At 49.6% G+C, this 25,848-nt stretch overlaps 1 protein-coding gene across 1 annotated transcript in view; it reads right to left on the bottom strand.

The window, feature by feature from the left end:
• The window catches only part of KIAA0586 (KIAA0586 ortholog), a 154,343-nt gene that overhangs the window by 126,445 nt on the left and 2,050 nt on the right, over positions 1-25,848 (bottom strand). Inside the window, 11 exon segments of the mRNA XM_060261507.1 lie at positions 1,029-1,211; positions 2,415-2,487; positions 4,100-4,323; positions 5,977-6,018; positions 9,247-9,375; positions 9,690-9,823; positions 13,712-13,900; positions 15,086-15,245; positions 18,712-18,948; positions 22,060-22,225; positions 24,080-24,149. Of these exon segments, the coding sequence (XP_060117490.1) occupies positions 1,029-1,211; positions 2,415-2,487; positions 4,100-4,323; positions 5,977-6,018; positions 9,247-9,375; positions 9,690-9,823; positions 13,712-13,900; positions 15,086-15,245; positions 18,712-18,948; positions 22,060-22,225; positions 24,080-24,149 (1,607 nt within the window).

The following is a 25,848-nucleotide window of genomic DNA, read 5'->3' as shown; positions in this document are numbered from 1 at the left end:
TTATCTGTAAGTTGCAAGCCTACTTTTGATTTACTGACTTCCTTTACAGAAATCTCATGGTCAATGCTTTGAACCTAAGATCCAGGGGAAGACATGAAATGGCTGGACATCGCGAGCTTTTGTGTATATGTAGCTTTGTGTGCTGGTTAGCCACTGGAGAAAAGAGAGGCTTTGCTCTGTATCGCCTGTATGATTGAGTACGCCTGGCAAAGCAAGCTGTGATGCAGAAGGAAGCAAGAGAGGAACAAGGAAGTAGATGACAATGAGTTGCTCGTGGGCCTGAGAGGAGCCCTCCGGGGGCCTGATCTTGCCCACAGGTTGCATGTTTGACACCCCTTTTTTATCGTGGTTTTTTTATTGCGTAGCTTTTATACTGTCATTATACTATATTAGGTGAGAGTTGCGTGCGATCCATTTTAAAAGCTACACAAAACAAACGAAGCCCTGCATATACCTCACTCATACCTGCTGAGAAACTAATGCCCTCCATTTAAACCCAGAATTAACAACAAGGTCTTATTTATGGCACTTTATCTGGAATGTCATCGATCTGCTTTTTTATCACCCTTCGTCGTTGTTTCAGCCCAGTTAACGACACGAACTAACAAACACAGACCTCAATTGGCGATTCTTTTAATCTGCTAAAAAAAAGCCATTCCCATGACTCCGCAGACTAACTCACTGCCCACTTTCTCTATATTGGGGACCGCTTGCCGTTCCGTATTTTTGTCGGATGAAGTCTGCTTCGAGCCCACGAAAGCCGGCGTTCTGAATAAAACTTGGGTTGGTCTTAAAGGTGCCACTTGACTCCTACTATGTTCTGTTGCTTCAGACCAACACGGCTGCTCACCTGGATCTTACTCACACCTGCGAGCTGTCTGCTTTGATCTGCTGCTGGCGACAGAGCCTGGGCCTCCATCGAGCTCCTGGCAAGGCCCCCACCACCACCCCCGCCCTGCTGGCGGCCGGGAAGGACCCGGGAACCCCAGTGGTGCTTGGTTACTAGACCCCAAGCTTTGAGTTCTCACCTGATGTGCTGGTTTCTGAGTGGGCCCCGTAGCCGGCAGGGGCCGCTTGGCTGCGTTTCCTTGGGGATGCCGGGACTGGGCTTTCGCTTCTCTGCCGGCCTTTGCGGGCCTGACCGTCTGCCGCATCTTCCGGAGCTCCTCCTCAGGCCTGCCTTCCTCCTGAGCCTTCCTTGCCATTTCATCCTAGGCGCAAAGCGGGAAAAGATTGTACGCTGTTGGACTGATGCACTGTTCTAATGTTTTTTAATGTTTTGATTTTCTAATTATGTATATTGTTATTATATTTAAAATTATTTATTTATTAATTTATTATATTTAAAATTTGTATTTTATGTTAGAATCTTTGTATTGTAAGCTGCCCTGAGCCCGCTTCGGTGGGGTAGGGCGGGATATAAATCAAATAAGCAAATAAATAATAAAATAAATAAATAAAAGAGCGATTGAGGTTGCAGCTTTTGGATGAAGAACTGCAGGTTTATACCCCGCCCTGCTCTCTGAATCAGAGACTCAGAGCAGCTTACAATCTCCTATATCTTCCTCCCCCCACAACAGACACCCTGTGAGGTGGGTGGGGCTGAGAGAGCTCTGACAGCAGTTGCTGTTTCAAGGACAACTCTGCCAGAGCTACGGCTGGCCCAAGGCCATTCCAGCAGCTGCAAGTGGACGAGTGGGGAATCAAACCCGATTCTCCCCGATAAGACTCCATGCACTTAACCATTACACCAAACTGGCTCTGAACTGAGAGCAGAGCTGCTGGGCAGGACACAGGCAGAGACCAAATGCTTTCCTTGCTACCTCTCTGCTCTCCAGCTGAAAGGCCATCAGCTTCCCCACGTTCTGACAAGTCTCATCCATACCTCTTGAGACTGATCCCATGCGTCTTGCTGCAAGCTACATAAAAAAAGGTAAAGAAAAAGTAGTCCCCTGTGCAAGCACCAGTCGTTTCCGACTCTGGGTTGACGTTGCTTTCACAACGTTTTCACGGCAGACTTTTTATGGGGTGGTTTGCCATTGCCTTCCCCAGTCATCTACGCTTTCCCCCCAGCAAGCTGGGGACTCATTTGACCGACCTCGGAAAGATGGAAGGCTGAGTTAACCTGGAGCCAGCTACCTGAACCCAGCTTCCGCTGGGATCGAACTCAGGTCGTGAGCAGAGAGCTCAGACTGCAGTACTGCAGCTTTACCGCTCTGCGCCACGTGGCTGTTGCAAGCTAGATATCCAAATCCAAAGCCAAGCTATAACATCCAAATTGCATGATGTCACAGTCTCGCTGTACACTGCATTGGTCAGGCTACACCTGGAGTCTTGCGTGCAGCTCTGGGGGCCTCCCTTAAACAAGGATGTGGACAGAATGGAGCAGGTGCAAAGCAGCGGCATAACGGCACCTGGATTTCCAAGCTGATTGTTTTAATCCATTCGTCGACAGTCTTTCTGATCCGGATCTCCTCCAGCACGTCCCTAAAAAGATTATGGAAAAAAAGAAAAAGGTAAAGACACCGTGATGCACTTCCTCTGAGTTCTGCTAGAGCCATGTGTGACTCTTTCACACATATTGTGTGGCTCTCAAAGCCCCCACTGTCTCATCGGCCATCTTGGAGAAGACATTTCTCTTTTTAAATCACTTCTCCAAGCCAAGACAGCTGATGGCTTGGAGAATGCATTTAAAGTTAGTTGCTTTCTTTCCACCACCTCCCCCTCTATTTGCCCTCCTTCCTTCCCTTCCCCTCCTTCCCTTCCCTTCCTTCTCTCAAACATCTGGCATTCATGTCTTGAGGCTCTCAAATATCTGATGTTAATTCTACGTGGCTCTTACGCTGAACAAGTGTGGCCGCCCCTGGGCCAGACTAACCTCTCCTTCACCACAGCGGCCACAAGGCCCCCGCCACTTAACGGTTTTTCTCAAGAAAGCCCCTGCTTTCTGCTCCCCCGTGAAAAGTGCCGGGGAGCAGACAGCAGCGGTCGTGAAGTGATACAAATTGGTTCAGTGTGCGAACAGACCTCCCAGTTTGCGCTTCATCCACAAACCACGAAGCGAACCAGAAAAAAATGCAATTCATGCCCATCCCTAGGCGTTAAGGGTCCAGAAATTGCTCGTACAAAATCTTTTAGAAGCAGAAAAGGGGAGTTTGAAGATATACTGTGCTGAATAAAGTTGCTGACTCTGTGGGAGAAAATTCCTGAGATTTGGGGGTGGAGCTTGGGGAGTGAAGGGTTTGGGGGAGGGGGAAGAAGATATTGGATTTATATCCCGCCCTCCACTCCGAAGAGTCTCAGAGCGGCTCACAATCTCCTTTACCTTCCTCCCCCACAACAGACACCCTGTGAGGTAGATGAAGATATTGGATTTATATCCCACCCTCCACTCCGAAGAGACTCAGAGCGGCTCACAATCTCCTTTCCCTTCCTCCCCCACAACAGACACCCTGTGAGGTAGATGAAGATATTGGATTTATATCCCACCCTCCACTCCGAAGAGACTCAGAGCGGCTCACAATCTCCTTTACCTTCCTCCCCCACAACAGACACCCTGTGAGGTAGATGAAGATATTGGATTTATATCCCGCCCTCCACTCCGAAGAGTCTCAGAGCGGCTCACAATCTCCTTTCCCTTCCTCCCCCACAACAGACACCCTGTGAGGTGGCTGGGGCTGAGAGGGCTCTCCCAGCAGCTGCCCTTTCAAGGACAACCTCTGCCAGAGCTATGGCTGACCCAAGGCCATTCCAGCATCTGCAAGTGGAGGAGTGGGGAATCGAACCCGGTTCTCCCAGATAAGAGTCCGCACACTTCACCACTACACCAAACTGGCACCAAACTGAGGGGAAGGACCTCAGTGGCATATAAAGCCATAGGCTCCACCTTGCAAAGTAGCCATTTTCTCCAGATCTCTGTAGTCTGGAAATCAGCCGTAATCCCACCTGGAGGTTCGCAATCCTCAAATTTCAGCACACGGGGCTAGCGTAAGGCTTTTTTCCACACTTCTGCTTGCACAGGGACACTAGCACACACGGGAATCTTCTCACTGACTCTATTGCAGGGAAAGGGAGGCAGCTAAAGAGAGAGTCACAGCACCTGTCAGCAGTCAAAGCATCTATGAACAAGTGCAGGGCGGTGCCATCCCTGGCCCTGACGATGGCCTCCAGGTTTTCTTCGAGGACCTTCTTGTTCTTCTGCACCACCCTCAGGATCCTTTCGGCGTCCCTCACGATGGACTTGGGGGCTTTGGCCGTCTCGAGGACGGACGGCTTGGGGAGTTGCGGAGCTTCAGGGCGGCTCGGGAGAACCCGCTCTTTGGGCTGCAATGGAAACAAAGTCAACAAAGCAGCTCTTACTTGCCAGACGGACAAGCAGAATGGCTGATCCAATCAGGTGCCTGCAAGAGTGGTCCCTCTGTGAGACAGGAGGCGGGACTAGATGGACCACTGGTCTGATCCAGCAGGCCAGCTTTAAAAGTGGATTAATGAAGGGTTATGAAAGGTTAGATCTATCAGTGGTTCCTAGCCATGGGGACTGAGGGGAACCTCCACATTCAGAGGCACTGATCTTCTGAACCCCAGCTCCAGGAGGCAACACCAGGGGAAGGCCTCGGCCTTTGTACCCTGTTGTTGACCCTCCGGAGGACCTAGTTGGCCACTGTGTGAGACAGGAGGCTGGACTAGATGGACCCCTGGTCTGATCCAAAAGGCTCTTCTGATGTTCTTATGAAGGCATCAGCCTCTCTGCCCTGTTGTTGGCCCTCCAGAGGAACTGGTTGCCCACTGTGTGAGACAGGATGCTGGACTAGATGGACCACTGGTCTGATCCAGCAGGGCTCTTCTGATGTTCTTATGGAGGCCTCGACCTCTCTGCCCTGTTGTTGGCCCTCCAGAGGAACTGGCTGGCCACTGTGTGAGACAGGAGGCTGGACTAGATTGACCACTGGTCTGATCCAGCAGGACTCTTCTTATGTTCTAATGAAGGCCTCAGCCTCTCTGCCCTGTTGTTCACCCTCCAGAGGAACTGGTTGACCTCTGTGTGAGACAGGAGGCTGGACTAGATGGACCACTGGTCTGATCCAGCAGGGCTCTTCTGATGTTCTTATGACCTCTGCCCTGTTGTTGGCCCTCCAAAGGAACTGGTTGGCCTCTGTGTGAGACAGGATGCTGGACTAGATGGACCCTCACTGGTCTGATCCAGAAGGCTCTTCTGATGTCATTTTGGCATTGGATTAGCTCTTCTCACTATTGGCAGTTTTAAATTATGGATTTTAACTTGTGGCCTTTATATATTTTATCATACTTCCACATTACCTACATCTTAAGCTGCCCTGAGATCCTATAAGGTAGGAAAGTGGCCAATAAATGTTTAAAATAAAACAAACAAACAATAAAATATCAGTAAGCTCTGCAGAATATGACAGGGATTGATTATGTCTTGCTTGGACGGAGCGTGATTCGAGTCCAGTATTGCCTTAAAGACCAACAAGATTTCAAGATATCTGAGGAAGAGAACTTTGACTCTCAAAAATCTTACAACTCTGGAAATCTGGTTGGTCTCTAAGGAGGTGCTGGATTCAAATCTTGCTTTTCTAGACCAACAGGGCCGCCCCCTTGAAATCCCTTTAGTGCATTCGATCTGGTCTGTTATCTGCTGTTGGTATGAACCTCACCCCTACTGTGCTCAGGATCTTGCGTTTTATGTGAAACACTGCCGAAAAGGAACCCGATACTACAACATGCACAAAGCCTTCTTAAACGTTCCAGCTCTAAGTTATAAGTGCTGCATTCATAAGTTACACAACGCCCAGAATTCACAACACTAGCAAGCTTTTGTCTTTACACATATTTTGTTTTATAAGAATAGAACACTCAATAATATTAGGAGTTTAAATAACATAAGGATTCTTCAAAAAATCTGTTTATTTGGGTGCCTCCGAGGAAAGGTGACTAATACAAAAATAAAGCCAGTACCTTCATAAAATGGTTCATGTCCGATTTCCATTCCTTCGCTTCCTGTAAGAAAGAAATGAAAGACAGTAACAGAAAGGAGCGGTGACGGTGACTCATGAAAGCGCCTTTTGTTGTTCAGTCGCACAGTCCAGTCCGACTCCTTGCGACCCCCTGGACAAAGTCACGCCAGGCCCTCCTGTCTTCCACCATCCTCCGAAGTCCGCTCAGATTCATGTTAGTTACATCAGTAACACTGTCCAGCCATCTCATCTTTTGCCATCCCCTTCTTCTTTTGCCTTCTGTCTTTCCCAGCATCAGGATCTTCTCCAGTGAGGGCTCCCTTCTCATTTGGTGGCCAAAGTATTTGGGCTTCAGCTTCAGTATCTGACCTTCCAGGGAACAGTCTGGGTTAATTTCCCTTAGGACTGACTGATTGGATCATCTTGGAGTCCAAGGGACTCTCAAGAGTCTTCTCCAGCACCACATCTCGAAAGCATCTATTCTTCTGCACTCGGCCTTCCTTATGGTCCAGCTCTCACAGCCGTACATTACTACTGGGAATACCATCGCTTTGACTGTACGGACTTTTGTTGGCAGGCTGATGTCTCTATTTTTTATTATTATTATGAAAGGGCCTACCCCGCCACAAATTTTGTTAAATCTTTAAGATGCTGCTGGAGTTGTTTCTGTAAGACAGGGGTGTCAAACTCATGAGGGCCAGATCGGACATAAATGAGACCATGTCGGGCTGGTGTGTCATAAAATGTCATGCCAGGTAGCAGAGACGGAAACTTCATAAAGGACACAAACACAATTAGAGATTTTTTTAAAAAAAAAAAACCTTAAAATAAAACATGCTTAAAATGGGGCTCTTTAGCTTGGAGAAACCACCTCCAAAAAGGATATTATAGCATTGGAAAAAATGCAGAAAAGGGCAACTAGAATGATTGAAGGGTTGGAACACTTTCCCTGTGAAGAAAGGTTAAAATGATTGGGGCTCTTTACCTCGGAGAAACGTCGACTGCAGGGTGACAAGATTATGCATGGGATAGAGCAGGTGGAGAAAGAAGTACTTTTCTCCCTTTCTCACAATACAAGAACTCGTGGGAAATCAATGAAATTGCTGAGCAGTCGGGTTAGAACGGATAAAAGGAAGTACTTCATCCAAAGGGTGATCAACACATGGAATTCACTGCCACAAGAGGCTTCTCTTATGTTCTTATGTGACACAGTGTTGGACTGGATAGGCCACTGGCCTGATCCAACATGGCTTCTCTTATGTTCTTATGTGACACAGAGGGTTGGACTGGATGGGCCACTGGCCTGATCCAACATGGCTTCTCTTATGTTCTTATGTGACACAGAGGGTTGGACTGGATGGGCCACTGGCCTGATCCAACATGGCTTCTCTTATGTTCTTATGTGACACAGAGTGTTGGACTGGATGGGCCCTTGGCCTGATCCAACATGGCTTCTCTTCTGTTCTTATGTGACACAGAGTGTTGGACTGGATGGGCCACTGGCCTGATCCAATATGGCTTCTCTGATGTTCTTATGTGTGACAGAATGTTGGACTGGGTGGGCCATTGGCCTGATCCAACATGGCTGCTCTGATGTTCTTATGTGTGACACAGAGTGTTGGACTGGATGGGCCATTGGCCTGATCCAACATGGCTTCTCTTATGTTCTTATGTGCGACACAGAGTGTTGGACTGGATGGGCCACTGGCCTGATCTAACATGACTTCTCTTATGTTCTTATGTATGACACAGAGTGTTGGACTGGATGGGCCATTGGCCTGATCCAACATAGCTTCTCTGATGTTCTTATGTGTGACACAGAGTGTTGGACTGGATGGGCCACTGGCCTGATCTAACATGACTTCTCTTATGTTCTTATGTATGACACAGAGTGTTGGACTGGATGGGCCATTGGCCTGATCCAACATGGCTTCTCTTATGTTCTTATGTGCGACACAGAGCGTTGGACTGAATGGGCCATTGGCCTGATCCAACATGGCTTCTCTGATGTTCTTATGTGTGACACAGAGTGTTGGACTGGATGGGCCACTGGCCTGATCTAACATGACTTCTCTTATGTTCTTAAGTGTGACACAGAGTGTTGGACTGGATGGGCCATTGGCCTGATCCAACATGGCTTCTCTGATGTTCTTATGTGTGACACAGAGCGTTGGACTGGATGGGCCATTGTCCTGATCCAACATGGCTTCTCTGATGTTCTTATGTGTGACACAGAGTGTTGGACTGGATGGGCCATTGGCCTGATCCAACATGGCTTCTCTTATGTTCTTATGTGCGACACAGAGCGTTGGACTGGATCCAACACGGCTTCTCTGATGTTCTTATGTGTGACACAGAGCGTTGAACTGGATGAGCCATTGGCGTGATCCAACATGGCTTCTCTGATGTTCTTATGTGTGACACAGAGTGTTGGACTGGATGGGCCACTGGCCTGATCTAACATGACTTCTCTTATGTTCTTAAGTGTGACACAGAGTGTTGGACTGGATGGGCCATTGGCCTGATCCAACATGGCTTCTCTTATGTTCTTATGTGCGACACAGAGCGTTGGACTGGATGGGCCATTGGCCTGATCCAACAAGGCTTCTCTTATGTTCTTATGTGCGACACAGAGCGTTGGACTGGATGGGCCATTGGCCTGATCCAACACGGCTTCTCTGATGTTCTTATGTGTGACACAGAGTGTTGGACTGGATGGGCCATTGGCCTGATCTAATATGACTTCTCTTATGTTCTTATGTATGACACAGAGTGTTGGATTGGATGGGCCATTGGCCTGATCCAACATGGCTTCTCTTATGTTCTTATGTGCGACACAGAGCGTTGGACTGAATGGGCCATTGGCCTGATCCAACATGGCTTCTCTTATGTTCTTATGTGCGACACAGAGCGTTGGACTGGATGAGCCATTGGCCTGATCCAACATGGCTTCTCTTATGTTCTTATGTGTGACACAGAGTGTTGGACTGGATGGGCCATTGGCCTGATCCAACAAGGCTTCTCTGATGTTCTTATGTGTGACACAGAGCGTTGGACTGGATGGGCCATTGGCCTGATCCAACATGGCTTCTCTTATGTTCTTATGTGACACAGAGTGTTGGACTGGAGGGGCCATTGGCCTGATCCAACATGGCTTCTCTGATGTTCCTATGAACGTCTCTTCCCGAGACCTGGTTGGCCCAGGCTAGCCCAATCTTGTCAGAACTCGGAAGCTAAGCAGAGTCAGCCTTGATCAGTGCCCGTTCCTCACCTGCAGAATGCCCTGCATCTCTCTCCTCAGTTGCCCGAGATCCCGAAGCACGTCGTCAGCTTTCTTCGCTGTTCTCTCAACTGGGCCGGAATCTGGAACCGGGTTTTCAAATACCAGGAAAGGCTTGATCTGTGGGGCAACTGAGCTGCGCAAAAAAAAAAAAAAGATATTGTCAAACGGTCGGGGAGGTGACAAGGTCATTCAAAAGTCAGCTGCGATCTGATGGCACTTGATGCCTTTTCTCATTCGGCCTGGGAATGAACTGCCTTAGGGAAGCGCTGATATATTCAAGGAAACCTCTTCTAATGTTCCAGTTTTTCGAACTGAGAGTGAGACGCCACTGCTGGTCAACTGAAAGCATCCCTCACTTTTGGGAGACCGCAACAAAAGCTCGCCTTGTCTTCTCTTGATCGCATTAAAAATGAACGCCTGGAAGGAAGAACGGAGACCCTTATTTACCTCTCTCTTTCCAACTGCCAGGGCATTTGATTGTTGGGGGGCGGCGCCTTCCAAGATGGACTCTGACCAAACGGGGATTCATGAGAATTCAGAATCTGCTCTAGGAATCTTCCTCCGCCTAGAAGGCAAAAGCATGGTAGCCAACAAAGGTAGATATAGCAAGGGCATTTATTAGTCCCCTGGTTTCTATGGTTTTAGAACTTCCTTAAATGGGAGCAACAGTGGCTCGGTGGTAGAGCATCTGCTTGGTAAGCTGAAGGTCCCCGGTTCAATCCCCGGCATCTCCAACTAAAAAGGGTCCAGGCAAATAGGCGTGAAAAGCCTCAGCTTGAGACCCCGGAGAGCAGGGGAGGGAAGGTAGCTCAGTAGTAGATCATCTGCTTGGTAAGCAGAAGGTCCCAGGTTCAATCCCCGGCATCTCCCAACTAAAAAGGGTCCAGGCAAGTAGGTGAAAAACTACTTGGGACCCTGGAGAGCCGCTGCCAGTCTGAGTAGACAATATTGACTTTGATGGGCCGAGGGTCCGATTCAGTACAAAGCAGCTTCATATGTTCATATATATGTGTTCATAATGCATGCCCATGACCAACACACACCACATAATACTTCCTTTTAAAACTATCATAGCTGCGATTATTGTGGCTAAACACAATATATAGCCCTATATGGCCGAGGACCAGCCTACCTAAGGGACCGTCTCTCCCCATATGAACCCCAGAGGGCACTGAGGTCAGTGGGTAAAAACAAAATGACCATCCCTGGGCCGAGAGAGGTCAAACTCCAAAACACCAGAACACAGGCCTTTTCAGCCGCGGCTCCCGCATTGTGGAACCAGCTTCCGGAGGAAGTGCGGGCCCAGCGGAACCTTGACCAGTTCCGCAGGGCCTGCAAGACCGCCCTTTTCAGACAAGCCTACACTGATATCGACTGCTGAGTTGCTTGGAATAAAGAGCCGCCATCCATAATACGATTATGGAACCATTTAAACTGGCAGAACCAGCGCCAAAATAATTTTATTGCTGCCAGATACATTTAATGCAATTTGAATTATGTATTTAATTTAATTGACTGGTTTTTATGTTTAAAAATTTTAATTGTTAAATTTAATGTTTTATCTATCTATGTTAATTGTTTTAAATGTTGTTAGCCGCCCTGAGCCGCCTAGGCGGGGAGGGCGGGATAGAAATAAAATTTATTATTATTATTATTATTAACACGGCTGGCTGCATCATATGGCGCCATTCAACTAATGACTGCACCTTCCTTCCTCTGATGCATGGAACATCTCTTCTTTTGGAAGAAGGCTCCATCCGCAGGGGTGTTGAAATAATTTGTTATGAGGGCCGGGCCGGGTGCGTCATAAAAAGTAACGCCAGGTAGCAGAGACATAAACTTCATAAAGCAATGGTCCCCAACCTTTTTGGCACCAGGGACCGGTTTCTAGAAGAGAATTTTTCCACGGACCAGTGGTGGAGGCAGCACTGAAGTTTTTGCCACCCCAGGCTGCCATCCGCCTGCCCCCTGCCCCCCATGGGGGCTTTAAATGTGTGGATATTGGGGCTGTTTCTGATGATGATATTGGATTTATATCCTGCCCTCCACTCCGAAGAGTCTCAGAGCGGCTCGCAATCTCCTTTACCTTCCTCCCCCACAACAGACACCCTGTGAGGTGGGTGGGGCTGAGAGGGCTCTCACAGCAGCTGCCCTTTCAAGGACAGAGTCTCAGAGCAGCCTACAATCTCCTTTCCCTTCCTCCCCCACAACAGACGCCCTGTGAGGTGGGTGGGGCTGGAGAGGGCTCTCACAGCAGCTGCTCTTTCAAGGACAGAGTCTCAGAGCGGCCTACAATCTCCTTTCCCTTCCTCCCCCACAACAGACTCCCTGTGAGGTGGGTGGGGCTGGAGAGGGCTCTCACAGCAGCTGCCCTTTCAAGGACAGAGTCTCAGAGCAGCCTACAATCTCCTTTCCCTTCCTTCTCCACAACAGACACCCTGTGAGGTGGGTGGGGCTGAGAGGGCTCTCACAGCAGCTGCCCTTTCAAGGACAGAGTCTCAGAGCAGCCTACAATCTCCTTTCCCTTCCTCCCCCACAACAGACGCCCTGTGAGGTGGGTGGGGCTGGAGAGGGCTCTCACAGCAGCTGCTCTTTCAAGGACAGAGGCTCAGAGCGGCCTACAATCTCCTTTCCCTTCCTCCCCCACAACAGACTCCCTGTGAGGTGGGTGGGGCTGGAGAGGACTCTCACAGCAGCTGCCCTTTCAAGGACAGAGGCTCAGAGCGGCCTACAATCTCCTTTCCCTTCCTCCCCCACAACAGACACCCTGTGAGGTGGGTGGGGCTGAGAGGGCTCTCACAGCAGCTGCACTTCCAAGGACAGAGTCTCAGAGCAGCCTACAATCTTCTTTCCCTTCCTCCCCCACAACAGACACCCTGTGAGGTACATGAAGATATTGGATTTATATCCCGCCCTCCTCCTCCGAAGAGTCACAATTCATATCCCGCCCTCCACTCCGAAGAATCTCAGAACAGCTCACAATCTCTTTTACCTTCCTCCCCCACAACAGACACCCTGTGAGGTAGATGAAGATATTGGATTTATATCCCGCCCTCCACTCTAAATCTCAGAGTCTCAGAGCGGCCTACAATCTCCTTTCCCTTCCTCCCCCACAACAGACACCCTGTGAGGTGGGTGGGGCTGAGAGGGCTCTCCCAGCAGCTGCCCTTCCAAGAACAGAGTCTCAGAGCAGCCTACAATCTCCTTTATCTTCCTCCCCCACAACAGACACCCTGTGAGGTAGATGAAGATATTGGATTTATATCCCACCCTCCACTCCGAAGAGTCTCAGAGCGGCTCACAATCTCCTTTCCCTTCCTCCCCCACAACAGGCACCCTGTGAGGTAGATGAAGATATTGGATTTATATCCCGCCCTCCACTTCGAAGAGTCTCAGAGCGGCTCACAATCTCCTTTCCCTTCCTCCCCCACAACAGGCACCCTGTGAGGTAGACGAAGATATTGGATTTATATCCCGCCCTCCACTCCAAAGAGTCTCAGAGCAGCTCACAATCTCCTTTCCCTTCCTTCCCCACAAAAGACACCCTGTAAGGTGGGTGGGGCTGAGGGGGCTCTCACAGCAGTTGCCCTTTCAAGGACAACCTCTGCCAGAGCGATGGCTGACCCAAGGCCATTCCAGCAGGTGCAAGTGGAGGAGTGGGGAATCAAACCCGGTTCTGCCACCTCCCCACTAGGTAGTCAGGTGGTGAAAGGCCAATCTGCCTCCCCCTCCCATTTAAAGACCCCTGACGATCAGCTGATCAGTGGGGGTCTATAGATAAGGGGGTAGGCTAAGGTCACAGAAGCACTGCCCTTTCTGCCAGCCCAAGACCCAGGTGAGCAAAAGCAGTGGCGTGGCCTCGCTCCGTGGCCCGGTTGGTAGCAGGCCATGGACTGGTGGTTCGGGACCCCCGTTATAAAGGACACAGAAAAACTCAAAGATTTTGTATCTCTCCCCCCAAGAACCAAGAATACAGAGCATCACTTGGCCCAGACAAAGAGCATTCTTGTGGCTTAGAGCCACTGATGGACCTCTGCTCCATATGTTTATCCAATGCCCTCCTGAAGCTGTCTATGCTTGTAGCTGCTGCCACCTCCTGTGGCAGTGAATTCCATGTGAATTCCACCCTTTGGGTGAAGAAGGACTTCCTTTTATCCGTTCTAACCGGACTGCTCAGCAATTTCACTGAGTGCCCAGGAGTTCTTGTATTGTGAGAAAGCGAGAAAAGGACTTCTTTCTCTACCTTCTCTACCCCGTGCATAATCTTGTAAACCTCTATCATGTCACTCCCCACCCCCACCCCCAGTCAACGTCTTTCCAAGCTATGACACTCTTTGTAACACCGGACCGGCTCTCAAGTGGCAGGCCAGGCCACTGTAGCCCACGGACATGGCCACGTAAACAGGAAACAAAAAAAGAAAAATCAGCTTCTGAACTCTCCTCTGGGTCTTACCTTGAGTCTCTTTATCAGGTGACCTGAGGATGTTTTCTTTCTCTCTGATCGGCTGCTCTCGCTTCGCCATCTTGTGAGAAATCTTAGCGTCTTTCGAGACGGGCACGGGAGCATACCGCCGCGGGGCAGGCGTCTTCAGGGGGGACTTCTGCCTCCGGCCGGCGCGACTTCCAAACTTCCGAGAAGGGGCTGAAATTCAGGAGGATGAGACACAAACTCCCCGTTAAAGAGGGAATGTCAAGCGGAAAGCAGAAGGGAAGATGTCGGGTTCCATCCCAATATTTTATAGGAAAGCTTTTCCTCATGGGGAGGGGGGAGGGAGAAGACCTGCTTGTTTATACACGGCTAGCTTTTGCTTTAGAGAGAGGCTGTGGCTCAGTTGCTTGGGAACTCGTGGGCATTCGATGAAATTGCTGAGCAGACAGGTTAAAATGGATAAAAGGAAGTACTTCTTCACCCAAAGAGTGATTAACATGTGGAATTCACTGCCACAGGAGGTGGTGGCGGCCACAAGCATAGCCACCTTCAAGAGGGGTTTAGATAAAAATATGGAGCAGAGGTCCATCGGTGGCTATTAGCCACAGTGTGTGTATATGTGTATATATATATAAATTTGCCACTGTGTGACCCAGAGTGTTGGACTGGATGGGCCATTGGCCTGATCCAACATGGCTTCTCTTATGTTCTTATGTGACCCAGAGTGTTGGACTGGATGGGCCACTGGCCTGATCCAACATGGCTTCTCTTATGTTCTTATGTGACCCAGAGTGTTGGACTGAATGGGCCATTGGCCTGATCTAACATGGCTTCTCTTATGTTCTTATGGGATGCAGAAGGTCCCAGGTTCAATCCCTAGTATCTCCAGTTAAAACAGGGGTGTCAAACTCATTTGTTATGAGGGCCAGACTTGACATAAATGAGACCTTGTCGGGCCGGGCCATATATGTCACAAAATATAACACCAGGTAGCAGAGTACTTCTTTTTCTGCTTTCTCTATCCCATGCGTAGCTTTGTAAACTTGTATCGTGTCATCTTTCAGTTTCTGTTTCTCTAAACCAGCGGTGTCAAACTCATTTGTCACACAGTGGCCAAAAAAACCAGGTGCCATCAGGAGGTCCATCAGCGGGGCCAGAACACTAGAAGTCTTCACACTGTGGCCCCTCCCAAGCACCAAGAATACAGAGCATCACTTGTCCCAGACAGAGAGTTCCAACAATACGCTGTGGCTAATATCTATGGCCTTTTGACTCAGTAACAGCTGAGATACGAGTGAAAAAGGCTGAGCGACATTATTCTGGACTCTTTTACTGGTGGTGTATATGTTTGAGGTGGTGCTTTTTTTAAAAAAAACCCAACAACCAACAATTTCTCACCTTGCCCATCCCATGGATTTGAGGAGAATAAATCCCGTCGATGAGGTGACATGGGGTTGTCGAGGGGCCTCCCTGGATTCACCGCAGCTGCCGTCTGAGAAGGCGGGAGGCTGGCAGCTTGGAAGCCACCCGAGTTCAGCGCCGAGTTGAGTAAATGGGTCTGGGGAGGAGGGGGGGGGGGGGAAGAGTTGCAGTGAGTGGAAAAAAACGCTGGAAGAGGTGAAAACCGTATTGGTGGAAATACGTGAAATACACGAAGCTGCCTTATACTGAATCACACTCACCAGCTTAGAGCAGGGGTGTCAAACATGCAGCCCAGGGGCCGAATCAGGCCCCCCGAGGGCTCCCATCAGGCCCCTGAGCAACTCACTGTCGTCTGCTTCCTTCTCCCTCTCTCTTGCTTCCTTCTGCATCAGGAGAGCTGGTTTGGTGTAGTGGTTAAGTGTGCAGACTCTTATCTGGGAGAACCGGGTTTGATTCTCCACTCCTCCACTTGCACCTGCTAGCATGGCCTTGGGTCAGCCATAGTTCTGGCAGAGGTTGTCCTTGAAAGGGCAGCTGCTGTGAGAGCCCTCTCCAGCCCCACCCGCCTCACAGGGTGTCTGTTGTGGGGGAGGAAGGGAAAGGAGATTGTGAGCCGCTCTGAGACTCTTCAGAGTGGAGGGCGGAATATAAATCCAATATCTTCATCTACCTCACAGGGTGTCTGTTGTGGGGGAGGGAGGGAAAGGAGATTGTGAGCCGCTCTGAGACTCTTTGGAGTGGAGGGTGGGATATAAATCCAATATCTTCATCTACCTCACAGGGTGTCTGTTGTGGGGGAGGAAGGGAAAGGAGATTGTGAGCCGCTCTGAGACTCTGTCCTTGAAAGGGCAGCTGTTGTGAGAGTCCTCTCAGCCCCACCCACCTCACAGGGTGTCTGTTGTGGGGGAGGAAGGTAAAGGAGATGGTAGGCCGCTCTGAGACTCTGTCCTTGAAAGGGCAGCTGTTGTGAGAGCCCTCTCCAGCCCCACCCACCTCACAGGGTGTCTGTTGTGGGGGAGGAAGGTAAAGGAGATTGTGAGCCGCTCTGAGACTCTTCGGAGTGGAGGGCGGGATATGAATCCAATATCTTCATCTACCTCACAGGGTGACTGTTGTGGGGGAGGAAGGTAAAGGAGATTGTAGGCCGCTCTGAGACTCTGTCCTTGAAAGGGCAGCTGTTGTGAGAGCCCTCTCCAGCCCCACCCACCTCACAGGGTGTCTGTTGTGGGGGAGGAAGGTAAAGGAGATTGTAGGCCGCTCTGAGACTCTGTCCTTGAAAGGGCAGCTGTTGTGAGAGCCCTCTCCAGCCCCACCCACCTCACAGGGTGTCTGTTGTGGGGGAGGAAGGTAAAGGAGATTGTGAGCCGCTCTGAGACTCTTCGGAGTGGAGGGCGGGATATGAATCCAATATCTTCATCTACCTCACAGGGTGACTGTTGTGGGGGAGGAAGGTAAAGGAGATTGTGAGCCGCTCTGAGACTCTTCGGAGTGGAGGGCGGGATATAAATCCAATATCTTCTTCTTCTTCATCACAACTTGCTTTGCCAGGCTTGCTCAATCGCACAGGAGCTACAGATCAAAGCTCCTCCCTTAGGGAGGAAGCGGGGGAAGGAGAGCTAGCTTTGCCAGGTTCCCTCAGTTGCACAGAAGTACTGAGCCAAGCCTTTCTTCCTCCTGTTGGCTGAGTGAGCCAACAAGCCAGTGTGGATTCGGCTGAGTGGGAGTGTTTGTCTGTGTTCTTTATAAAGTTTATATCTCCCCTACCTGGCATTACATGTTATGACACACACGGCCCGGCCCGACAAGGTGAAGATCCGGCCCTCGTGAGTTTGACGTCCCTGGCTTAGAGTCCACCATTCTTAGTCACTACACCAAACTAGCCCTCAGACTCCCAACATCTGGTCAGTAGAGACACTACTGGACTTTTATCTAGATGTCAAGACTACCAGAGTCACGCGTAACAGGGAAACGAGCCTAATCCGTCTGACGAAAGCTCTGCCTGTTAGGTGAGCAGACCCATGCAACCCATCTCCATCAGACAAAAAAATGGCAGAGCCAGTTTGGTGTAGTGGTTAAGTGTGCAGACTCTTCTCTAGGAGAACCGGGTTTGATTCCCCCACTCCTCCACTTGCTGCTGCTGAAATGGCCTTGGGTCAGCCAGAGCTTATTGCAGCTTATTAGAACCGGGTTTGATTCCCTCCACTTGCATCTGCTGGAATGGCCTTGGGTCAGCCCTAGTTCTCGCAGGAGTTGTCTTTGAAAAGGCAGCTTCTGTGAGAGCTCTCGCAGCCCCACCCACCTCACAGGGACTGTTGTGGGAAGGAAGGAGATTGTGAGCCGCTCTGAGACTCTTGAGATTCAGAGTGAAGGGCAGGATATAAATGGCTGAGTAATAAGTAATAAACTGGCTGAGTAATAGGAAGCAGAGAGTGAGTATAAATGGGCAGTCTTCGCAGTGGAGGACGGTAAGCAGTGGGGTGCCGCAGGGCTCGGTACTGGGTCCCATGCTTTTTAACTTGTTCATAAATGATTTAGAGTTCGGAGTGAGCAGTGAAGTGGCCAAGTTTGCGGATGACACTAAATTGTTCAGGGTGGTGAGAACCAGAGAGGATTGTGAGGAACTCCAAAGGGATCTGTTGAGGCTGGGTGAGTGGGCGTCAACGTGGCAGATGCGGTTCAATGTGGCCAAGTGCAAAGTAATGCACATTGGGGCTAAGAATCCCAGCTACAAATACAAGTTGATGGGGTGTGAACTGGCAGAGACTGATCAAGAGAGAGATCTTGGGGTCATGATAGATAACTCACTGAAAGTGTCAAGACAGTGTGCGTTTGCAATAAAAAAGGCCAATGCCATGCTGGGAATTATTAGGAAGGGAATTGAAAACAAATCAGCCAGTATCATAATGCCCCTGTATAAATCGATGGTGCGGTCTCATTTGGAGTACTGTGTGCAGTTCTGGTCGCCGCACCTCAAAAAGGATATTATAGCTTTAGAGAAGGTGCAGAGAAGGGCAACTAGAATGATTAAAGGGCTGGAGCACTTTCCCTATGAAGAAAGGTTGAAACACTTGGGACTCTTTAGCTTGGAGAAACGTCGACTGCGGGGTGACATGATAGAGGTTTACAAGATAATGCATGGAATGGAGAAAGTAGAGAAAGAAGTACTTTTCTCCCTTTCTCACAATACAAGAACTCGTGGGCATTCGATGAAATTGCTGAGCAGACAGGTTAAGACGGATAAAAGGAAGTACTTCTTCACCCAAAGGGTGATTAACATGTGGAATTCACTGCCACAGGAGGTGGTGGCGGCCACAAGTATAGCCACCTTCAAGAGGGGTTTAGATAAAAATATGGAGCACAGGTCCATCAGTGGCTATTAGCCACAGTGTATGGAGCACAGGTCCATCAGTGGCTATTAGCCACAGTGTATGGAGCACAGGTCCATCAGTGGCTATTAGCCACAGTGTATGTGTGTATATAACATTTTTTGCCACTGTGTGACACAGAGTGTTGGACTTGATGGGCCGTTGGCCTGATCCAACATGGCTTCTCTTATGTTCTTATGTTCTTAAATCCGATATCATCGCCATCAGCAGAGGTACCTGAATATTCATTTGCTGCTGTTGCAGTGTTTCCAGGTGCCGAATCCGCTGCTCCATAAAGAGAGTCGTCTGCTTTTCCAGCTCGGCGGCTCTCAGATTGCAGGGGGGCCTCCCGGGCGGCTGGGCCTTCAGGGCGGCTTGCTGCTCGGCCATGCGCTGCAGCTGCTTGTCCGTCTCTTGCAGCTTCTTCAGGATCTCGGAAACGGAGCTCACTTTGGCTTCCAAGTCGCTATGGACCTGAAATTTTTGAAAAGCCGTAATTTAAACATTGAGGAGCTGCAAAGGAATGGGCTCTCCTGTTTGGTGTAGTGGTTAAGGGCGGGGACTCTTATCTGGGAGAACCGGGTTTGATTCCCCACTCCTCCTCTTGCAGCTGCAGGAATGGCCTTAGGTCAGCCATAGCTCTCGTAGGAGTTGTCCTTGAAAGGGCAGCTGCTGGGAGAGCCCTCTCCAGCCCCACCCACCTCACAGGGTGTCTATTGTGGGGGAAGAAGCTAAAGGAGATTGTGAGCCGCTTAGACTCTGTCCTTGAAAGAGCAGCTGCTGGGAGAGCTCTCTCAGTCCCACTCACCTCACAAGGTGTCTGTTGTGGGGGGAGAAGAGACAGGGGTTTGTAAGCCGCTCTGAGTCTCTGATTCAGAGAGAAGGGCGGGATATAAATCTGCAGTCTTCTTCTTCCTAACCAGAGCTGACTGGATGGAGGCAAAGGGGGTGGGGTGGGAATGCAAAGGGACTGAAAATAAAATGACCATTATCGTAATGCCTCTGGAGAGATCTACAGTGAAGCTTCGTTTGGACTACTGTGTACAGTTCTGGTCACCTTATCTCAAAAAGGACATTGCAGAGCTGGGAAAGCTACAGAGGAGGGCAACCAAGATGAGTAGGGGCTTGGAGCATTTTCCTAATGAGGAAAGAAAAGTCTGGGACTTTTCAGTTCAGAAAAGAGATGACTTGGGAAGGGCATGATAAGAGGTTTATGGGATTATGCCAGGGATGGAGAGCTGGCAAAGAGAATTTTTTCTCCCTCTCCCAAAAGAATAGAATTCAAGAGCACCCAATGAAGAAGATATTGGATTTATATTCAACCCTCCACTCCAAATTTCAGAGTCTCAGAGCAGCTCACAATCTCCCTTACCTCCCTCCCTCACAACAGGCACACTGTGAGGCCAGTGGGGCTGAGAGAGCTCTCACAGCAGCTGCCTTTTCAAGGACAACCTCTGCCAGAGCTACGGCTGACCCCTGGCCATTCCAGCAGCTGCACGTGGAGGAGTGGGGAATCAAACCCGGTTCTCCCAGATAAGAGTCTGCCCTTTCAAGGATAACTCTGCCAGAGCAATGGCTGACCCAAGGCCATTCCAGCAGCTGCAAGTGGAGGAGTGGGGAATCAAACTCGGTTCTCCCACATAAGAGTCCACACACTTCACCACTACACCAAACTGGCTCTCTGATGAGGCAGTAGATTCAGAGAGGCCAAAAGGAAATACTTATTTACACGGAAAGCAATTAACACATGGAGTTCACTCCTAGAGGATATAGAAAGGGCCACAAGCCCAGATTGCTTTAAAAGGAGATTGCACAGGTTCACGGAAAATAGGCCTGTTAGTGGCTAACAGCCACAGTGATTGAAGGGAACCTCCACATTCGGAGGCAGTCAGCCTCTGAATCCCAGAGGCAGGAGACAACATCGGAGAAGGTCTCTGCCTCTATGCCCTGTTGTTGGCCCTCTAAGGAGACATAAGAAGAGCCTTGCTGGATCATCTAGTGGTCCATCTGGTCCAGCCTCCTGTCTCACACAGTGGCCAACCAGTTCCTCTGGAGGTCCAATACAACAGGGCAGAAAGGCAGAGGCCTTCATAAGAACGTCAGAAGAGCCCTGCTGGATCAAACCAGTGGTCCATCCAGTCCAGCCTCCTGTCTCACACAGTGGCCAACCAGTTTCTCTGGAGGGCCAGCAACAGGGCACAGAGGCTGAGGCCTTCATAAGAACATCAGAAGAGCACTGCTGGATCAGGTCAGGGGTCCATCTACTCCAGCATCCTGCCTCACACAGAGGCCAACCAGTTTCTCTGGAGGGCCAGCAACAGGGCAGAGAGACGGAGGCCTTCATTAGAACATCAGAAGAGCCCTGCTGGATCAGACCAGTGGTCCATCTAGTCCAGCCTCCTGTCTCACACAGAGGCCAACCAGTTCCTTTGGAGGGTCAACAACAGGGCACAGAGGGCAAAGCCTTCATAAGAACATCAAAAGAGCCCTGCTGGATCAGACCAGTGGGGGTCCATCTAGTCCAGCATCCTGTCTCACACAGTGGCCAGCTAGTTCTTCTGGAGGGTCAACAAAAGGGCAGAGAGGCTGAGGCCACCAGAAGAACATCAGAAGTGCCCTGCTGGATCAGGCCAATGGTCCATCTAGTCCTGTCTCACACAGTGGCCACCCAGTTCCTCTGGAGGGTCAACAAAAGGGCAGAGAAGCTGAGGCCTTCATAAGAATATCAGAAGAGGCCTACTGGATCAGGCCAGTAATTTCTGTCAGAGCTCTCTCAGTCCCACCTGCCTCACAGGCAATGTTCCCTCTAAAAGCTGCAGAGTCTTGGGAGCAAAAATTCTACTTTGTGAGCTACTGGCATTAAAGTTGTAAGCTACTGCATAAACTAGTGTGTTCTGGGGTCCTCCTTCCTGAGCTAAGACAAAAATATGTGATCTGGAGGCTAAAAATCTGTGAGCTAGCTCATGACAACTCAGCTTAGAGGGAACACTGCTCACAGCGTGTCTGTTGCGGGGAGGGGGAGGAAAAGGGGATTGTAAGCCGCTCCGAGTGAAGGCTTCTGGCTCCACCCCCAGAGTTCCCAGATATTTATTGAATTGAACTTGCAACCCTATTCCATGTGCGCTTCTTTCAGTATGGGCTTTTTTCCTTGTGGGCTTCTTTTCCTGTGGGCATTTTTCCCAGTGGGCTTTTCTTCTGTGAGCATTTATGTCCATGGGGTTTTTTCCTTTGGCTTTTTTCCTAGAACCCATAAAATCATAGAGTTGGAATGGACCTCCAGGGTCATCGAGTCCAGCCCCTTGCTCAATGCAGAAAACTCATCAATACTGCCCCCCCCCCAAAAAAATCACAGGGTCCGCATTTTTGTCAGATGGCCATCCAGCCTCTGCTTGAAAACCTCCCATTCGCTTTGGGTTTCATGCCAAAATTCTGCAGCACGCCAGCTAAGCTCCATCTGATTTGCACGATGAGTTCCCGTTGCCGGATTGAGATTTTTTGAAAGCTAAGCCAGCTTTTCTCTTGGAGCGCATGAAACGACCTCATGCTTTTGCTCTGATGAGGACCATCCCAAAACCACTCCCTTACTTTGAGAAGTGGTGCAGCGGAAGCAATGGCCGCTGCGGTTGCTGCTGCAATGGTTGTCGCCGAATCCATCTCACTGCGTGCAGACTTGGTGCCCTCCTTCTGATCCGGGCAAACATTGTCGAGAAGCTGCACTTTCACCTCTTTGAATACAGGGACATTCTGAATTCTACGGAGACAAGAGGAAGGCAAGGGTCTTTTAAAAAATAAGAACATAAGAGAATTCATGTTGGATCAGGCCAACAGCCCATCCAGTCCAACACTCTGGGTCACGCAGTAGCTAAAAAATCCATGTGCCATCAGGAGGTCCACCAGAAGAGGACGAGAAGAAGAACAAGATGACATTGGATTTATATCCTGCCCTCCACTCCGAATCTCAGAGCGGCTCACAATCTCCTTTATCTTCTTCCCCCATAACAGACACTCTGTGAGGTGGGTGGGGCTGAGGGGGCATTCATAGCAGCTGCCCTTTCAAGGACAACCTCTGCCAGAGCTATGGCTGACCTGAGGCCATTCCAGCAGCTGCAAGAGGAGGAGTGGGAATCAAACCCAGTTCTCCACATAAGAGTCCATGCACTTTAACCACTACACCGAACTGGCTCTCTAGTGTCCTGGAGTGGGGCCAGGACGCTACAAGCCCTTCCACTATTGCCCCTCCCAAGCACCAAGAATACAGAACATCACTGCCCCAGACATTACAAGAAGCCATGTTGGATCAGGGCAATAGCCCATCCAGTCCAACACTCTGGGTCACACAGTGGCCAAAAAAAACCCAGGTTCCATCAGGAGGTCCACCAGTGGGGCCAGGACACTAGAAGCCCTCCCACTGTGCCCCCCAAGCACCAAGAATACAGAGCATCACTGCCCAGATGTAAGAACATACAAGAAGACATGTTGTATCAGGCCAATGGCCCATCCAGTCCAACACATTGTGTCACACAGTGGCCAAAAAATTCAGGTGCCATAAGGAGGTCCACCAGTGGAGCCAGGACACTAGAAGCCCTCCCACTGTTGCCCTCCCCAAGCATCAAGAAGACAGAGCATTACTGCCTCAGACATGGAACATCAGAGAAGCCATGTTGGATCAGGCCAATGGCCCCTCAGTCCAACATTCTGTGTCACATAAGAACGTAAGAGAAGCCATGTTGGATCAGGCCAATGGCCCATCCAGTCCAACACTCTGTGTCACACAGTGGCCAAAAAACCCAGGTGCCATCAAGAGGTCCATCAGTGGGACTAGAAGCCCTCTCACTGTGCCCCCCCAAGCACCAAGAACACAGAGCATCACTGCCCCAGACATAAGAACATCAGAGAAGCCATGTTGGATCAGGCCAATGGCCCATCCAGTCCAACACTCTGTGTCACATAAGAACATAAGAGAAGCCATGTTGGATCAGGCCAATGGCCCATCCAGTCCAACACTCTGTGTCACATAAGAACATAAGAGAAGTCATGTTGGATCAAGCCAGTGGCCCATCCAGTCCAACACTCTGTGTCACACAGCGGCCAAACAATCTTGCTCCCTCCCCCTGCAAGACGTGAGCCCAGGTCAATAAATGCACTGTCAGGCGATTCGAGCATCTTCAGATCAGGAGTGCTCATTTCCATACACTGCTGAGGGCGGGCAGCAATGTAGATTTGTGACAGCAAAATGGATGCAAAATCTCACTCCCGGACAGCTGGTTAAGCTTTCTCGTTTTCTCCAGCTGGCTTTGACTGCATGCCCAGAAGCTCTTCCATCCAAGGACCCAACTCTCGCCCTGACCTGGATAGCCCAGGCAAGCCCAATCTCGGAAGATCTCGGAAGCTAAGCGGGTTCTACTCTCGCAAGTACGTGAATGGGAGACCTCCTTGGAATACCACAGCTGGGAGGCAGGGGCAGGCTTTATTCAGCCACCTCTCTGAATATTCTCCAGGTCCCCAGAAGGGGGCATTCACCAGAGGTCACCATGATTTCCAAGTGCACGCGTGCACACACAAACAACCAAAGACCCAGCTCTTCACTTCAAATTCCCACACTTACCTCTGTTTGAATACAGCTCTCACAGCCTCCTTTTGTCCAGCGTTGTACTGGGAAATAAAGATGTCTGTTGCTGTAAAGCAAAAACCCAGACTGGGCTTTATTATTTAATTTACTGATGTTATTTATAGTCCCCCTTTCTTGCAAAGTTTCAAAGCAGATTGCACAGAGGGAGCCAGTATAAGCAACAAAATGGGGCATTCGGTAACCGGTGCATTAGGAGATCAGAGGTCTGGAACCTCCAGAAAGAAGTGAAGCATAGTGCATCTTCAACATCCAAATTCCTCTACAATTCGAACTTTTCATCTTAAATTTGTGGTCCTTTTGCCCTCTCAAACTTACCAATCTTCATAGAATATCTATGCACTGCTGCTAGAATAGGGATTGCTAGTTCTTGGAAATCACTTAAACCACTCACCATAACGAACTGGCTGTCCACATTACAAGAGATTTGCATTCTTGATAAATTAACAGACTTCCTTCCAACCCCAGGCTCTAATTTATCCTAATCTCATCTCATGACTGTTTGGTTCCCTTTTTTTAGGACGTTCGGAAGAATACAAAGAAGATTCTTCCTTTTATAAGCCACTAATGTAATTTAAAGGTAAAGGCAGTCCCCCGTGCAAGCACCAGTCGTTTCAGACTCTGGGGTGACGTTGCTTTCACAACGTTTTCACGGCAGACTTTTTGTTACGGGTGGTTTGCCATTGCCTTCCCCAGTCATCTACACGGGGAGGAGCCCTGTGGCACAGAGTGGTAAAGCCGCAGTACTGCAGTCCCAAGCTCTGCTCACGACCTGAGTTTGATCCCTGACGGAAGCTGGGTTTTCAGGTAGCCGGCTCCAGGTTGACTCAGCCTTCCAATGTCGGTAAAATGAGTTCCCAGCCTGCTGGGGGGGAAAGTGTAGATGACTGGGGAAGGCAATGTCAAACCACCCTGTAAAAAGTCTGCCGTGAAAACATTGTGATGCGATGTCACCCCACAGTCAAAAACGACTGGTGCTTGCACAGGGACTACCTTTGCCTTTATCGTCAATAAAGTATGGAAAAAAAGAAAGAATTGAAGCGTCGTGTAATGATGCATTCAGAGGTTCAGAAATTACATAACAGGATCTGATTTACAGCAAGCTCTGTGCAGCAGTATAGACCACGGTTCTTAAACATCTTGTTTGCTTTATTCATTCTTGGATTTCTAGTCTGCCCTCCCCTGCACATGCAAATCTCAGGGAGGGGAATGACAAGTTAAAAATATTATAATGATTAAAACCAAAAATTATCAAAAATCAATATCATAATCATGGCTTTTTAATAGAAAAGGTCCAGCAGGAATTCATTTGCATATTAGGCCACACCCTCTAGTGTCATCATTGTTTCACACGGGGCTTTTTGTAGAAAAGGCGCAGCAGGAACTCAATTGCATATTAGGCCACACCCTCTAGTGTCACACCCTCTAGTGTCACCTCTAGAGCCAGTTTGGTGTAGTAGTTAAGTGTGCGGACTCTTATCTGGGAGAACCGGTTTGATTCCCCACTCCTCCACTTGCACCTGCTGGAATGGCCTTGGGTCAGCCAGAGCTCTGGCAGAGGTTGTCCTTGAAAGGGCAGCTGCTGAGAGAGCCCTCTCCAGCCCCACCCACCTCACAGGGTGTCTGTTGTGAGGGGAGAAGACATAGGAGATTGTAAGCCGCTCTGAGTCTCTGATTCAGGGAGAAGGGCGGGATATAAATCTGCAATTCTTCTTCTTCTTCTTCATTGTTTCTCACAGGGAGGTTTT

This window comes from Heteronotia binoei, chromosome 21 (assembly GCF_032191835.1).
Source record: "Heteronotia binoei isolate CCM8104 ecotype False Entrance Well chromosome 21, APGP_CSIRO_Hbin_v1, whole genome shotgun sequence".
Taxonomy (NCBI): domain Eukaryota; kingdom Metazoa; phylum Chordata; class Lepidosauria; order Squamata; family Gekkonidae; genus Heteronotia; species Heteronotia binoei.
Note: the sequence above shows the minus strand (reverse complement) of the source record. Positions and strands in the feature narration are given on the sequence as shown.